This window comes from Sciurus carolinensis, chromosome 14 (assembly GCF_902686445.1).
Source record: "Sciurus carolinensis chromosome 14, mSciCar1.2, whole genome shotgun sequence".
NCBI classification, from domain to species: domain Eukaryota; kingdom Metazoa; phylum Chordata; class Mammalia; order Rodentia; family Sciuridae; genus Sciurus; species Sciurus carolinensis.
In genome coordinates, this window is record NC_062226.1 from 3,806,011 (window position 1) to 3,821,488 (window position 15,478).

The 15,478-nt window shown below is 54.7% G+C and overlaps 1 protein-coding gene across 6 annotated transcripts in view; it reads left to right on the forward strand.

Moving 5' to 3' along the window:
* Positions 1 to 15,478, forward strand: part of Ak8 (adenylate kinase 8) — a 118,554-nt gene that overhangs the window by 48,885 nt on the left and 54,191 nt on the right. For all 6 annotated transcript variants that reach the window (XM_047525154.1, XM_047525150.1, XM_047525153.1 and 3 more), the window contains one exon: positions 1,029 to 1,118. In XM_047525154.1, the coding sequence (XP_047381110.1) occupies positions 1,029 to 1,118 (90 nt within the window). The remainder of the gene's footprint in view (positions 1 to 1,028; positions 1,119 to 15,478) is intronic.

Here is a 15,478-nt window from a genome sequence, read left to right on the forward strand (position 1 = left end):
GTGAAGCTGCCTACCACTCAGAACAAAAATCCCTGCTGTCCTTTGCGTAGGGAATCAAGCATATCATCGTTAAGGAGTAGATCCTTGTAAAGCTCCTCGTCATGACATCGTGTCATTCAGCTAATTTTAGGATGGTTTCTGGTTTCTTTAGTAGAGGCAGAAAACTCCTTGGCTCTGCAGATTAGAAAACCAAGGTTGTGCAGTCAACAGCTCGTGAAGACACAGCCGAAGTCTTGTGCTTTGGCTCTAAGGGCTTGTCCAGGAGACGGGAGGCTGTTTATCACCCCACGTGGGTGGTCCAGCCATGGCCCAGGGCTGGAGGCGCAGTGGAGCATGATGGAAAAGACCACCACTGCCATGGGATGTGTCCAAGGTGGACAGCGCAGCAGGCAGCTCACTCCAGAGTGGCCTTTTAATGATGTCTAAGCCACTTGGCCCATCGATTGGTCACCTTTGTGGACCCACCATTCCTGGAATCCTTTCAGACTAGAAGGGCTGTGGAGATGGAGACGCCCTCCCACCCTCCCTGTGTGGTCCTGTCAGGGATGAGCAGTTCTCCCCCAGAACGTTAATCCTCGACAGCCACCCAGAGAGCTGCGAGTTCCGTTCAGTAATTCCAGAGCAGCCCGGCCCTGCAGGAACTTCCCTGTCTGGGACGTCCTTGTTAGTGTCTTCCCACATTGTTCACATCTTTAAAAATTTTTTAATCTTTATTTAATTATTTTTTATGTGGTGCTGAGGACCAAACCCAGTGCCTCCCACGTGCCAGGCGAGTGCTCCACCACTGAGCCTCGACCCCAGCCCACCTTGTCCACTTGGAGTATGTTCTTTGCCAGATGCGGTCCTTTCCTTCCTTTCTTCCTCTTTTTCACTTCCCAGCTGCTTTCTGATATTGACCTTGCCGTGGGTGCACAGCCACGTGCAGAAGATCTCCCTGAGAGGCCAGCCCTGCACCAGGGGTTCTTTTTTCCCTGATTCTTCCTTCCATTTAAAATTTAATGGGTGTCTTCTATTCCTCTCTCCATCAGTGTGCTGCGGGCAGCTGCTGAAAGAGACGGTGGCAGACAAGTCAAAAGTTGGCGAACTCATCTGGTCCTTCTTGGAAAAGAAGGTGACAGGTAGGCCAGCCTCCCGCTAGCTGCCACCACCCTGAGGCTGCAGAGAGAGCTCACTCTGCGTTCAGTGCTCTGAGCACTGGGGTTCAAGGTCAGGGAAGACAACGCGGAAATGACAACTGGACACTCGTGGGGGCAAAGGCCCAGGGCCAGTGCCTTAGTGAGGTGTTTGTGGATATGGTGGGTTATCACTGGTGGTCTGGAAGGTTCTTGTTTCTCAAGAAGGCTTGCTTCTCAAAACTGATAATGTTGAGACGGGGAGAAATTGCAGAGCCTCCCAGGTCCTTCACTGCATGGTGAGCAACAATCAGCAGTCGGGCAGGAGGTGAGAGGGCTCAGCCGATGTGAGGACAGGCCAGCCCCAGGGTGGACACACCACTGGTGCTCAGGGGGCTTGGTGGGGAGCAGGACTGGACACGCTTTCCAGATCCCTCTGTCATCTGTAATCTGAACGTACTCTGAATCTGACCCCTAGAAGGGCGTCTTCAAGCTCATTTTCCTGAGGCCACAGAGGAGGCACAGAGAGGGCACCAAGCTGCTGAGGACATACAGTCAGCTCATGGCCAGGTTGATTTATTTACTTATTTATTTAGGTACTGGGGATTGAACTCGGTACATTTGACCACTGAGCCACATCCCCAGCCCTATTTTGTGTTTTATTTAGAGACAGAGCCTCACTGAGTTGCTCAGAACCTCCCTTTCTGAGGCTGGCTTTGAACTTGAGATCCTCCTGCCTCAGCCTCCCAAGTCGCTGGGATTACAGTCATGCACCACCACACCCGGCTCGTGGCCAGATTTTGATAGACCCTGTGCGCAGTGCATTTTCCACACACCCATGTGTCTTTTGCACAAGCGTTCTGGTGCCTCCACACAGTTGTGCAAGTTCAGGTGTCATGTAATGTGAACATGTGGTTGTCATGAGGAAAATCAACCCCAAGCCTGGTGGCTACACCTGCAATCCCAGCCTCTAGGAAGACTGAGGGAGGAGGATCCCAAGTTCAAGGTCAGCCTGGGCAATGGTATCTGAGACCCCCATTTCCAAAATAGGATTTAAAAAAGAGCTGGGATGTTGCTCAGCGGTAGAGCTCTTGCGCAGCATGTGCAAGGCCCGGGACTCAATCCCCAGTACCTAAGAAAGAAAGACGAAAAAAGAAGGAAGGGAAGGGGGAAATGAGGCCTCTGAAACCACCCTCCTAGCAGCCGTTCGGTGTCGCCTGGCCATCTGCCAGCAGGGCCCTCGCTGCCTTCTCCTGCTCTTTCTGGGTGGAGGAAATTAACAAGGAGTCTGGCTGCCTGCTCCAGCCGTCAGCTGAGAGTTGCCTGGGGAGACATCCTGCCCTGGCTCTCCCAAGGTGCCCTAGCTCCCGGGGGGCGTTCAAGTGAGCCAAGGAAGAGCCATGCGACCCCTTGATCTGTGCAGGGCTAGGTCAGAGTGGGCCCGTTCCAAAGCCACTGAGGGACACCCAGAATGACATGCAGGTAAGACGGCCAGGTGGCATGAGAACAGTCATGCGTCGGTGCTTCCCTGTCTGGTTCCGGTTCCAGTGCTGCCCCCACCAACCTTGTGGCCCCAAGAAACCACCATGCCCTCCTGGAAGCCCCAGCTTCCCTGGTGCGATGGAGATAGGGATCCCTGCTCTGCAGGGTGGTCATGAGCACTGGCTGGAATGTGCATGGGCAGTGCCCCGAAGTGTGCCCAGGGCAGCTGCTGCTACAGGAAGCGGCTGTGGCTGTTGGCGCACCTGATGAATGCGGCCTGGCTTCTCCCCAACACTGTCACAGGTTCGGATGCGTCCCTGGTTATCTCAGGCTAGGTTGATGGGTTGGGTCCGAGGTCATGCCCAGGAACATTAGGGACGTGCAGTACTGACTGATGTCCTGCCTGCGGGGCTGCATGCCCGCTTCTTTGCTGTCTGCAGGAGTCCCTGGGTGTTTGTGTGCTGTTGCTGCTGGAAAAGCACAGCTTACCAACAGGGATTTTTCTTGGAGTTCCAAGGTGAGAAACCCTCCAGCCGGGCCAGTGTCAGGGCTTTGCTCCTTCCTGAGGCTCCAGGGAAGGGTGTTCCAGCCTCTCCCAGGTCCTGGAGGCCACCTACATTCCCTGGCTCTTGCGACCTCCTCCTCCTGAAGCCACCATTGTGCTCCTCTTGTCACATCCCCTCTGACTCAGCCCTTCCTGCCTCCCTCTTGTAAGGGCCCCACCCAAATAGTCCAGGATAACCTGTCTCAAGAACCTTGCTTGACTGAATCACATCTGCAAATCCTTTTTCCCACATCAGGCCATGTATTCACAGGTACCAGGGGCCCTGGGGCTGGGGAGCATTATTCTTCCGCCCCCCCCCCCCCGCCCCCGTAGCTAATCACTGGAATCTTCGCAATCTGTTAAGTGCAAAAAAAATTTGTTTTGACTAACATGGTTTTTGTTGTTGTTGTTGTTGTTGTTGTTTAGTTTGGGGATTTTGTGGAGCTGGGGGTGGAACCCAAGGCCTTGCATATGCGAGGCAGGTGCTCTGCCACTGAGCTGCAGCCCCAGCCCACAACTATACCTTTCTAATTGTGGTCTCTTGATTTCTAGTGATATTGGTAAGGTTGAATAAATTCTGATGAGACGGTCGGTGTGGATTTCCTCTCTTGTCAGTTGCCCTTCTGTGGCCTTGGCCTATTGACCTGTATGTATCTTCGCTTGCTCTTTTTTTTTCAGTGCTGCTGTTTAAACACAGGGCCGCATGCTTGCTTGGCGAGTATTCTTCCAGTGGTCACTACCCCTAGCCACCATTTTTCAATTAAGCGATTTTTTGTTGTAATTGGTTTGTAGGTGCTCTTTGCATATTAGTGTTGTGTAAATTTTCCGTTAATTTATGTATACCCACGTGCTATATTTTATCTATATATTTCAAATCACATCATGAGATTGTGCAGTTTTAGTGATTGTTGGGGATGGTGATGTGCCGCAGCCCTTAGCTCTCAGATGTCCTGGAGTGTTGTGGTCCCCAAGGAGGTCGTACTAGGATGTTGATTTGATTCTTTCTGAGGTCATGAGCACTTGACCTTCTAGTTTCTTCCTCCATGCTCATCACCATCTGACCAGGAAGCCTCATCACCTTTTGCCTCCCAAAGCACCGGGCCCCTGCAGCAGCACAGCCTAATGGACCATCAGGTATGGGCACCACGGTGTTCACTTATCCATCAGTACCTGTGAGGTGAGTGGGAACAATTGCTAGTTCTTCCCTTTAGAGAGACAGAAGTGAATTGCCTTGGGCCCATCTGCGCCTTAGGCACAGCTGGCTTAACCCCCCACCAAGAACAAACCCAGGGAGTTCCTCGCAAGCACAAGGCCCTGGGTTCAATCCCCAGCACCGCAAAAAAAAAAAAAAAAAAAAAAACAGGGAGTGCCAGTGGTGGTCCAGGTGCAGAGGGTTTTGGTTTGTTTGGGTTCTGATTTTTGGTGACTTCCAAGGGGACTGAGTGCACCTTCACCTTTCCTGTGAAGTTGGAGAGACCTGGCTAGCTTCCATCTTCAGTGTTTTGTGCTTTTTTCTTTCACGGCTTTGTTTGTTTAGACTATGTAGCTCTATACCTTTGCTCTTCCTACAAAATTAAAGACACAACAACAACCAGTATCATATCTTCCTAACAGAAGCAATAAATCCTGTCATCTCGCTGATCCTGATCTTGCAGGGATAACAAAGAATGCATTTGCATTCATAACCACTAACAGGGTCTCATTAGTGGGATGTGGAGATGCCGCAGAGAAAAGCAGAGCTCTTGGCTGGCCAGGGAGGAGCCTGCACCACCCAGGCTTGGCAAGGACCACCCAGCCACTCGCAAACTGAGGAAGAGCATTTAAGTGACTCTTCATAGAACTTGGGTTTGAAGAGAAGGTCCGACTGAACGGGGACCTACCTAGCCAACCACAGCCTTGCTTTTTTCTGAGTAACTGCTGTTTGTGGCCTGGCGGAGGCTGCCCAGGTTCTTGCCTAGGGTATCAGTAATGTCTGTGACTCAGGGTCCCCCTGCCCCTGGGGGCACCTGCTCAGGTTTTGTGTGGTGAAAAGCCGTGTCCCTTGCCCACACCCTGTGTTCTGAGCCCAAGAGGGGACAGTCCCTGAAGCATCAGGGGTGCCACAGGCTGGGACCTTGCATGGAGATTCAGCTGGGATCTGAGACCATGGTTGGGTTTTCTAACACCCTCCAAGGCCAGCTCTGGGAAGCCACCCAATGCATGGCCACATATTGGTGGGGACAGGGAGATAGCCCCCAGGTCTGCCTTAGGAAGAATGCTGACCAAGTGGAGGCAGAAGTGGAAGGGGGTCATCCCCACACCACCCCAAGACAGAAGGTCCATCCAGAACACCCAAGGACAGTTGTTGGTGTACCACTAGACTTCAGGACTTCTGGAAGAGGGAGGTTATGGCTGCTTCCCTGTCACCTTTGGGGGTCCACTCTGGCACCTCAGATTTCACCTTTCGCCTCCCCAAACCTCAGGTGCATTTCGGGTACCTCTGCCCTTGGTGCTGGTGGCATTCCTGGGAGCCTGGGAGAGCACCCAGCCCCTTCCCTACTGCCGTCCACATGGCGCAGGGAGTGTGACTGGTGGAGAGGGCATTGTAAAGACGGAGTGACCTCAGTCAGAGGGTGACACTCGTCACCACCTGAGCAGACCACAGTCCAGCTGCCCATCCTTGGCAACCCCAGGCCAGACAAGGTGGATGCTTCCCGGGGACACGCCCCATGCCTCTCTGAGTATGAGGCCTCCTCTGTGGGGACTCTGTTCTGCCCACGCTGCTGGCCTCTTGGTTACTTTTCACATGTTGGGGATCCCTGGAGTGGCAGGCTCCTGCCCAGCCACCCGCCTGGAGCCGCGTGCCCCAGAGGTGCCATTCTGTTACTGTCGTGCTCCTTGCCACGCTGGCAGTCCTCACACCCTGGCTGGCTGGCTGGAACAGATCCAGAGTCACCTTCCCTCGGGAGCCACCTCCTCTTATTCCCCAGCAGGCCTCTGAGGTTGAGTCCCAGCCGTGACCTCTACAGACTCGGTTGTGCTCTTTTCTCTCCTCGCGAGTGCTGCCAACACCTCCTTTGGAATCGGCTGCAGAATTAATAACTGTGCTGTTTTCCCTTCTTCCCACATTTTTTGGGCAAAGGACTTCAAGGCCGCATCTTAGTTCATCTTCAATCTCTTGAGCCCAGGCTCTTGGTGATGGCACCATGGACAGAGGGACAGGGAGATGCATATTCTGTGCCCTGGGCTTTGAAATTTATCAGTCTGACCTCCTCGACTCATTCTGACTTAGCTGCCGTGAACAGGCCACCTGGAGTCCCCAGGGCTCCATGCGGCCTTCTTTACGCGGACACCACCAGCACAGTTCACAGGGTCGGTCTGCACAGGACAGGCAGGTTGAGCTTAAGTCATACAGCCCTCCTCGCCGGAAAGCTCCTGTCACTTGTGCCTGGACGAGACACAAAGCAAAGACATGTGGAGCTTTTGGAAAAACAGCTCCTCAGCCGTTTCTGTATCAGCCGAACTGAGGCTATGGGCGCCGACAGCCTCAACTGCCCGTGTGCCCGGGATGCGGGCAGAGTGGTTTTCTCTCCAGAGTCAAGCAGGCGAGCTACTAGGTCTCCGTCTTCGTGCTCATCCTTGCAGGTTGCTTAGGCTTCCCCCGGAGCTCGGCTACCCAGGACAGGATTCAAACCAGCCAGAGGCGATTCTTGTTCTTCTGGTTTAAGTCTTTGCTCAACATGTGTGAGATGCTCATCATGAGCCCCTTCTAGTGTGCTCAGAACACGGTGGAAGTGTCAGGGCCCCACCGGCCAAAGAGTGACCCCTGCAGGGGGACTTTTGGGGTTCTGGCTCTTCTCATCCCCCATCCCTCCTGGAGTGGGGGACGACCATTCGTGGAAGCCCCCTACAGGGGTCTCTCTCGTCAGGCTGCAGTGCGCTCCTAGCTCACCCGCCCCTGACCAACAGAACGGCAGTTCACGGTAGGAAGGCCCAGACTCCTCGACACGCACCCTTTCAGGTGTGAACACGGCCATTTAATTGGTGTAATAACTTTCCCCAAAGCCAAAGTCCTGGTGTGCAGAAGAAAGTGTGGAAGGCAGATCATTATGAGCATTACCTGCACACCCTCAATTTCCTGAACATTCCAGTCTGGGGAAGGTCCCTCATGGCCTGATAGAACCTGAGGAGAGGAGGGGACTCCAGGGAGCCTGGAGGCCTGACTTGCGCGCTCTCTGGTAATGAGTTCTCGCCCAGGCAAACTCAGTGCGGAACACAGCTGGGGTGCTTTCCAGCGATTTTGAGAGTTTTCCCCTAGTCCAGGTCCCAGGCGGCCCAGATCAGAGCCCAGCCCAAGTGCTTCATTTTTTAGGGAATTAATATTCTCAGCACTAAATGCACACTAAAGATCCGACAATAGACCTGCTTTTCTCTTTTGTTAAAAACTTGCAAAGAGTTGCTGAGTTGAAAGACGAAGTAAATCTCCCCATCTGAGCAGGAAGCGGATGCTGTTTCTTGTTTGGAGCGGCGGAGCCTGGCGAGCTACGAGCCGTCTTCCCGCAAAGGGGAGACCCAGGGGGACCTCTGCCCGCTGCCAGGGAGCCTTCCGAGTGGTGTTTGTAGGAGCTGAACACAGCGCATGCCTCTCTAAATAATTTACCAGTTGATTAATAGACTCACAGGGGTATAATTAGTGGAGGGAGAGACAGTGGGCACAGTAACCAGCACAGCGCTTGGGGGAACAGGAGCCTTTATTTTTTTGCAGAAACTTTCTAGGGTGCTGGGCGTTTGAAGATAAGTTGGGAAGAGCTCAGTGCCTCTTCCCTTTTGAAGTGGAAATAGGACAGTTTGAATCCGTCGAGTTTAATTTTTCACAAGCTTTAGGGGCCCCGCAGAGCAACTCCCTTTTTATTATTGAAAAAAAAACTCTACATTTTTCTTTCATTTTTCTACACACACACACACACACACACACACACACACACACACACACGCAGTCCAAGCAGTAAGTCATAAACACACTAATTTACTTTTTTATTCAACGTGGGTTTTCCCCACCCTGCCTCCCCCAGATGCGTGTTGGCATGTGTCCCTCTGGTGTCCCCCAGCCAGAGGCCCCACTGGAGGTGGCCTAGAGGTTGATTAGTGGCTGCCCCCTGTAATGTATGCATTTTCAAGGAACCTCACCTCGGTCTGACAATGCTTTTGAAGTAGCTTCTTTTTTCAAGTCAAACTTTTGACTTTTCCGCTGGGATTGCTACAAAGATTTCCTTATGGAAAATAGGTAGGAGTCTTTTTCAGCCTGAGAGAAAGCCACAGTCGAGCTAGCCAAAGTGGTCGGCGGGTCTGAAAGTGCTGTTTGCATTCCAAGGACCCGAGGGCCTGTGAATGAGAGCAGTTGGGTAAAGGGGTGGACACGACCCCCACTGCGCATCAACAGGTTCACACCCGAGAGTCGGCTCCTTGTTTTTTTAAACAAGTCTTTTAGGGCCAAGGTGTACGCCGTGTTTCCACATTATCTAAGTGGTGTCTTGCCAGAGGGGCAGTGCCTGGCACTGAAAGGTCAAGAAGCCTTTTGTTCAAAGGCTAGTGCAGCAGGGAAACCGAGGCAGGCAGTGAGGGGTCTTGATTCATTCCTGCATCCAGCCAACAAAATTCTCTCTCCACCAACTGTGGCATTGTGGGCACAGGGTTGGCCCTGCAGGGCAGCCCCACGTCCTCCTGCTAGGCTGATGCTTACCAAGTGCTTGCTGTGTGTCAGGGATCTGGCTTTAAAAAAAAACACAACACAACTAAACCCAGACATTTCTGGGAAGTCTAAGGAGAGCCCAGAGGTGCAAGGTGCCCTCCTGCTCTGGCCAGGGCTTCCGAAAGCATTTCCCTCTCCAGGGCAGCCACTGTGGCCTCAGAGAAGAACGAAACCTCCAACGCACTCAGCTGTGAAATTGTCTCAGACAGGCCAGACCCTGGAGGCCCAGCCCTGCTTTGCCAGGCAGGAGATTTCCTGGAGCAGCCCAGGGCGGGTGTAGCTGGAAGCCTTTCCCCTCTAGTAGGACATCTCCACTGACAGGGAGGACACTGGCTTCTTTCTCCAAGGGCTGCAGGTGGGGCCTGCGGAGAAGAGACTGCCCCCCCAGTGACCTCCTACTGCTCTGTACCTACAGATCCAGGTTCAGGGACAGGAGTTTTACAAGGCTTGTCACCTAGAAGCCAGCTCTGAGGTGTCCCTGTGCAAGGGATGAAGAGGGAGGAGAGCCCAGGGACCACTGCCTGCAGCTTTGCACCTGTCTCTGCTGCTCTGAGTGAGAAGGGGCAGTGAAGGGCAGTGGGTGACAAGGGACACTGGGCAGACCAGGCAGAGGGTGTGGGAGGGGGGAGGGGGGGGAAGAGCTTCCCAGAGCATGGAGGAGGGAAGTGTCTGTCCCACCACCCACTCGCGCAGGCTGTCCTGAGCACCCAGGGTAGAAGGTGGGGCGGGAGAGCTTCCTCATAGGGCCCCGTCCCTGATCTTGGCTGCAGAACTCTGATTCCTCCCTGGCTGCCAGTCTTGGCTGGGTTACTGGGAGGCAAGAGGGACTTTGTCAGGGACCCCACACACACCAGAGTCCCTCCATTTCTGCTCCTGCCCTCTGTCTGATGACTCTGCTCCACAGGTGGGGGCTGGGAGGTGACTTGCTCCCCAGCACTTGCAGGCTCCATGCCATTGGGGAGCTCAGCCAATGTTTGTGAACAAGTGAGTGACCATGTGGCGGCTGGCCTGGGTCCCTGTGGTGTGGACAGTGCCAGGCACTGTGCAGGTGAGACCCCTTCAGTCTTGAGGGAGGTGAGAGTTGGGCTGAGGGGGCAGTGTGCAGCCTGATGGGCTTCTAGAGAGGCAGTGTCGGTCCGGGTGGCACTGAATGCGGTCTGGGCTCTGGAAGCACCGGGCTGTGTGGCCTCAGCAGGAGCCTCAGCCTCCACATCTGTCCTGTGAGTGCTCAGGGCTCGCAGTGGCTGGTTGCTACGTTGTACCATGGAAGCCCAGTGCACGGCACCAGCTGGCAGGAATTGGCTGCCGGGATTAGTGGAAGCCTTCATGGTCATCGCAGTAGCAGGGGCAGGGCAGGGGTGCCAAGGGCAGGGGTGGCAAGTCCTGTTGGGCACGCGTGTAGGGGTTTCTTCTGGTCTCACTCGTCCTGTGACTGCCACCAGCTTTGGGTGCCTGGTCTCTGTGGTACCCAGGAACTGGTGAAGCTCCAGTTTACCCTAACTCTTGAGCCCCAGTGACCTACTTAGGTACAACAAGCTACCCTGCAATCTAATGGCATAAAACGATGCTTAGTTCCTGATTCAGTGGTAAGGATCTGGGGCAGGGCGGCAGGGAGGGCTGGCTGCTCAGCACCGACGTGGACCTAGTTGGCACAGTTGGAACCACTGAGGAGCAGGACCCCACCCACCTCTGCACCTCAGTTTGGGTGTCCAGCTGTTTCTCTGATCTGTCTGCACACTGCATCTGCTGGGCTGGGGTACCCAGCAGACTCCTCATTCCCAGCCTGGCCCTCTCCCTGCAGCCCCCAGGTGGCTGTCTTGGCTTCCTCATGGCTTGGCAGCTGCAAGCCAGCACCTCCTTCCTTGGTAGCTGGCTTCCCTAGAGCCTGCTTAGCATTCCAAGGGGTCCGAGGAAAGCAGGAGTGAGAAACGCTGATAAGCCACGAGGCTCCTGAGGATCCAGCCTCAGACACAGGGCAGGGGAGTTAGCCCCTTCCTCCACCGTGAGCAGGGCAGCAACGAAGGCGTGGCCGTCTTTAATCCAGCACGCCAGGGAGGGCTTGATCTGAGAGGTTCAGGTTTGCTTGGGATGCCTGTGGGGCAGATCACAGCCTTATAGATTCTTAGAAGCTAGACCTCTGTTCCCCCAAGACCTGAAAATCCAATTCTGTTCCTTTCAGGATGGATTTTTCAGTTGGATTTAAATGCAAACTCCAAACTAACCCAGTGATAGCTCGGTGGCCTTGGGCAAGTCATTTCCTCTTTCTGTGCCTGTTTCCTGAAGTGGGACGCTACACTCCTTCCTTCACAGGATTGTCATGATGGCTACCTAAGTGAATATTTGCTGGGGTAAATGCATGCTTAGACCAGAGCTGGGCTCCCCGCGCCATAGCACACGTACTTACTGATAAGCGCAGCGCTGCGTCTTCTCTGTCCGGGACCCTGACGTCACTGCCTCTGAGCCCCACATTCATTCAAATGCAGGGAAGATCATGCTCCTTAAACTCTGCAGTGTAGACTGTAAATACACCTCGCCTGGGGCAGTCCCACCCACTCTACGTCACTGTCTTCTCACTTTCCCACAGACTCTCAATTCATTTTGAGATAAGAATGATTACCAGGGTGTCGTAAGCCGTGTGGCTAACAAAGTCTTTTTGTTTGCTAAGTGCAGCACCAGTTATTAACAGAACACCCTTTTTTGAGTGGTCTTTTTTCTCGTCTAAAACTTCATTCAAACGAGAAATGGAGGCGTCCACTGTTGGGCAGCTCTGCTACAGAAGTGTGGGTGTGTCAGCGCTGGGTGGGCTTTTGCGTGGGCACAGCACAGGGAGTGGTAGAAGGGGGCAGCCACTCTGAGGGTGAGTGCCCAGTGGGCGCAGCACCAAGAGCCCCAGGCACTCGAGTGGCCTGCCCTGGATGCAGCGCCCCAGTATTGAAGCACTGGTGTTTCCCAGCCCTGTTTTCTTTCACGTCACCCCAAGTGCCCTTATGAAGAAATGCAGATGTTGTGTAGACTTTCAGAACACGGCAGCCTTAGAAGTCGCTGCTTCCTCTTGTAGGGGAGCCAGGGAGACAGGGGCTTATTTGGGAAAGGGACCTAAGTCCACGAGGAGGCAGCTGGAGCCAGCAGGCTTCTGCCCCCTGCACAGGTGCCCAGTGCACTGGTTTCTCGTCCTCTCCCCTGCGGGTCCCGAGAAGGTCCTCCTAGCTGGGAAATGCGCACTCGGCGCAGGCTCCCTGTTCGACCAGCAGGTGGCACTACATAACAAACAAACAGCCTTGCTGAGGGCGCACCTGGCGGCCCAGCAGGTCCAAGACGCTCCTGACTTCCGGTTACAGCTGCGGGAAGGCCTGCAGCCTGGGCTGCCAGGAGGCAGTACCTCCCGGAGAGGGATTATCTCCCAGAAATCCTTCATTTAGCTCTCACGGAATTTCAGGGATATTAGGCAGTGCCCTGAAGGGCCAGCTCCATCCTTGGGCAGAGCTCGGGGGTCCCAGCTTTCTGGGGAAGAGACCCTGCCGGGGACAGGGGGTTGTACCCCCCTTCTTTGACACATCAAAGAAATTAAACAAAACCAAAAGCCGCCCTTCCTTCTCCTCCAGTCCTGTTCTTTTCTGTCCAGCCCGCCTGGGTCCCCAGAGGCCCCTTCAGAGGCAGGGCAGCCCAGGAGCTGTGCGGGGTGCTGGGAAGGGGGCAATTCCTGTGGCGCCCACAGAACTGGCGCCACCCTCACAGTGACTTCAGCAGGGCCGGAGGAGGGGGGTTGGAGGGCGAGGGCAGGTGTGGAGGAAGGGCCGTGCGGTGTGCGGGGTCCGAGCGGAGGCCGCAGGCGTGGGGCGCAGTGCGTGCGCGTGGGCGTGTGCGTAGTGCGCTCAGGTGGGCTGTGGGGGCGTGGGTGTCAGGCGTGTGTGCCGAGGTGCCCAGCTCTTCCCCGTGGGCCCAGGGTGCCGAGGAGGCTGCCGGCAGCCTTGGGGCCCTTACCTGTAGACGCGGCTGAGGGACCCCTTTCCTTTCCTCTGCCCTTTGTCCTACCTGCCTGAGAACCCCAGTGACCTTAGTGCCCCTCCTGATTTTGTCCCCCAACCTAGCCCCAGCCTAAGGACACTAGGTGATGGGCAGAATGCTGTGGCCCCAGGACTCTGCGGTGACACAGACGGCAGGCAGTGAGTGCAGGGAGCTGTGCTTCCAGGGCAGGTGCCCGCAGCCTGGGTGTCCCGGGCCTCCACAACCCCACTCCCCACTCTGGGGGCTGGACACGCCTGAGGACCCACCAGCCACCTGGTAGGGGTCAGTCCCTTCCAATCCCCGTTGTGGGTAGGCGGTGGAGCGGGTGCCGCCTGTCTGGAGAGTGGGCGGGTGTGCAGAGGAGCAAGCCTCGCGGCCTCGGACCCTGGCCTTTACCCAGGCTCCGCCTTTGAGACGGGAGCGCAGCCAGGGTCGGGAGTGGACAGAGAGCTGGCAGGACCGCAGGGCCCAGGAGCAACCCCTGCCGGCCTGTCTCCCCATCGACCCCGTGCCAAGCACCCCCAGCCAGCAGGGACTCAGTGATTGAGATTTTGATAAACTCAAGGCCAACTTGAGGGCTGCCATCTTCCATGGAGGAGCTTGAGGAAAAAAAACCTAAATCGTGGCGTGGCCTCGTGAAATAATGGGATACTTATATCTTGCACTTGGCTGAGTTCAGGGCTGACAGGACATTCCAGAGAGGGAGCCCTTGGCGTCGCCCGTAGGAAGGGTAAGATGTTAACTGTCAAACCCAGGAATCAAGCCCGAGGCATCTGACTTAATGGTGGAGGACTTCACAGCCCGAGAGGTCTCAGAGAGGAGGATAAGGGTAAGTGGACGTTACCAAGGGGACGCTAAACTCCAGCAGCCGAGCGGACCCGTGTCGTGTCGAGCCCCTCAAAGCGGGGCTGGGGAGGTGGGCGCAAGGCCCACAGGAAGAGCGGGCAGCAGGGACAGGGGCACAGAGCAGCCGCCTCAGGGCCAGTGCAGCTGCAGGCTGGGTACGGGTCCTCGGGTCCCCCTCCCCTGGACTGCGCCTGATGCTTCTGGCAGGAGGGGCTGCCTGGGCGAGGGCGGGGCCTCCCAGGCAGCGTCCTGAGGGGTGTGTCCTTCGTCGTCTGGCCGGGCACTCCCAGCTCCTTCGCCTCCTCCCAAGGAGGCCAACACAGCCCGCCGCCCCAGAGAAGGGCAGCTTTGCCAGGACTGTCCGGGCAGAGCTTTCTAGACCCATGGAGTCAGCGAGGGATGGGGCCACCCACGCCCAGGCGCCCCGGAGTGGGAACCAGCTCCTGGCACAAGGCGGCCTTTGCTGTGGAAGGTCTCACGGCGGCCAGGCGCCTCCTTCAGGCCTTGGTTTCCTTTTCTTGAACGTCAGCACCGGGGCTGGGGCTGGGTCCAGTGGTGGACTACTTATCCAGAGCAGGGGCCCGATTCCATCCCCAGAACCAGAGGGCGGACTGCAACATACTTTTTAAGCTGATTTTAAAATTATAATTATAAATACATAGTAACCACACAGAATAATGGGTTTTGTTGTGAGGTTTCATACAGCTGTATAACGCACGTCGATCATATCCACCCACCCTGCTACCCCTCTCACTCCCCTTCCTCCTTCCCGTCTAGTCTCCTTAAAATGTTCATGTCAGCTTTTTGTTTCTTTTCTTTTCTTTTCTTTTCTTTTTTTTTTTTTTTTTTTTTTGTGCTGTTGAGGATTGAACCCAGGACCTTGTGCCTGTGAGGTGAGCACTTTATCAGCTGAGCTGTATCCCCAGCCCCAGCTTTTTTTTCTAGACCCCACATAATAGAAAACATGTGATACTTGTTTTTCTGTGTCTTGTCTTTTGTCTCCAGCTCTCTCCATCATCTTTCTGCAAATGACATGATTTCATTCTTTTTTATGGCCAAATAATACTCCATTTTATGTATGTGTATATATATATATATATATATATATATATATATATACATGCCACATTTCTTGGATCCATTTATCCAAATAATTGTGTGTATGTGTGTGTGTTGTTGTTGTTGTTGTTGTTGTCGGGCCCTCCCCATGCCAGGAAACCCTCTGCCACTGAGATTTTTATTTAATTTTAAGTCAGGGTGTTGCTAGGTTATCCAGGCTGCCCTTGAACTTGGGATCCTCCTGCCTCAGCATCCTGAGCAGATGGAATTACAGGCGTGTGCCACCTGCCCAGCTCAAACAACACTTTTTAAATGAAAAGAGAATAATGTTCTTTTGGGGACCCATAGCTGGCATTTGAACCCCCATGTGCTCGAGGCCACCCCTGTTGCATCTGGAACCACCCCACCCAGACCCCCAGCAAATCCCAGGCATCAGCCAGTGTCTCTCAGATGCTTATTTAACTCAAGAATAGATTACTGTGTGCAGATGGAAGGGATCACAGAGAGAAGGGTCTTCCGGATCAGTCTCCATTCTCTTAGGACCTGGTAAGGCTCCTGCTGGGACATCTCTCAGGAAGGGAGACTCAACTGGGACAGGAGGGCGTCAGACTGACTCCTGATGAGAGAAGGGAGCTGGCTTTGTTGGTCCCTGGCAGGGGCGTGTTGATTGGCATCGGGGGCACCTAACTGGAGCCCTGTGCT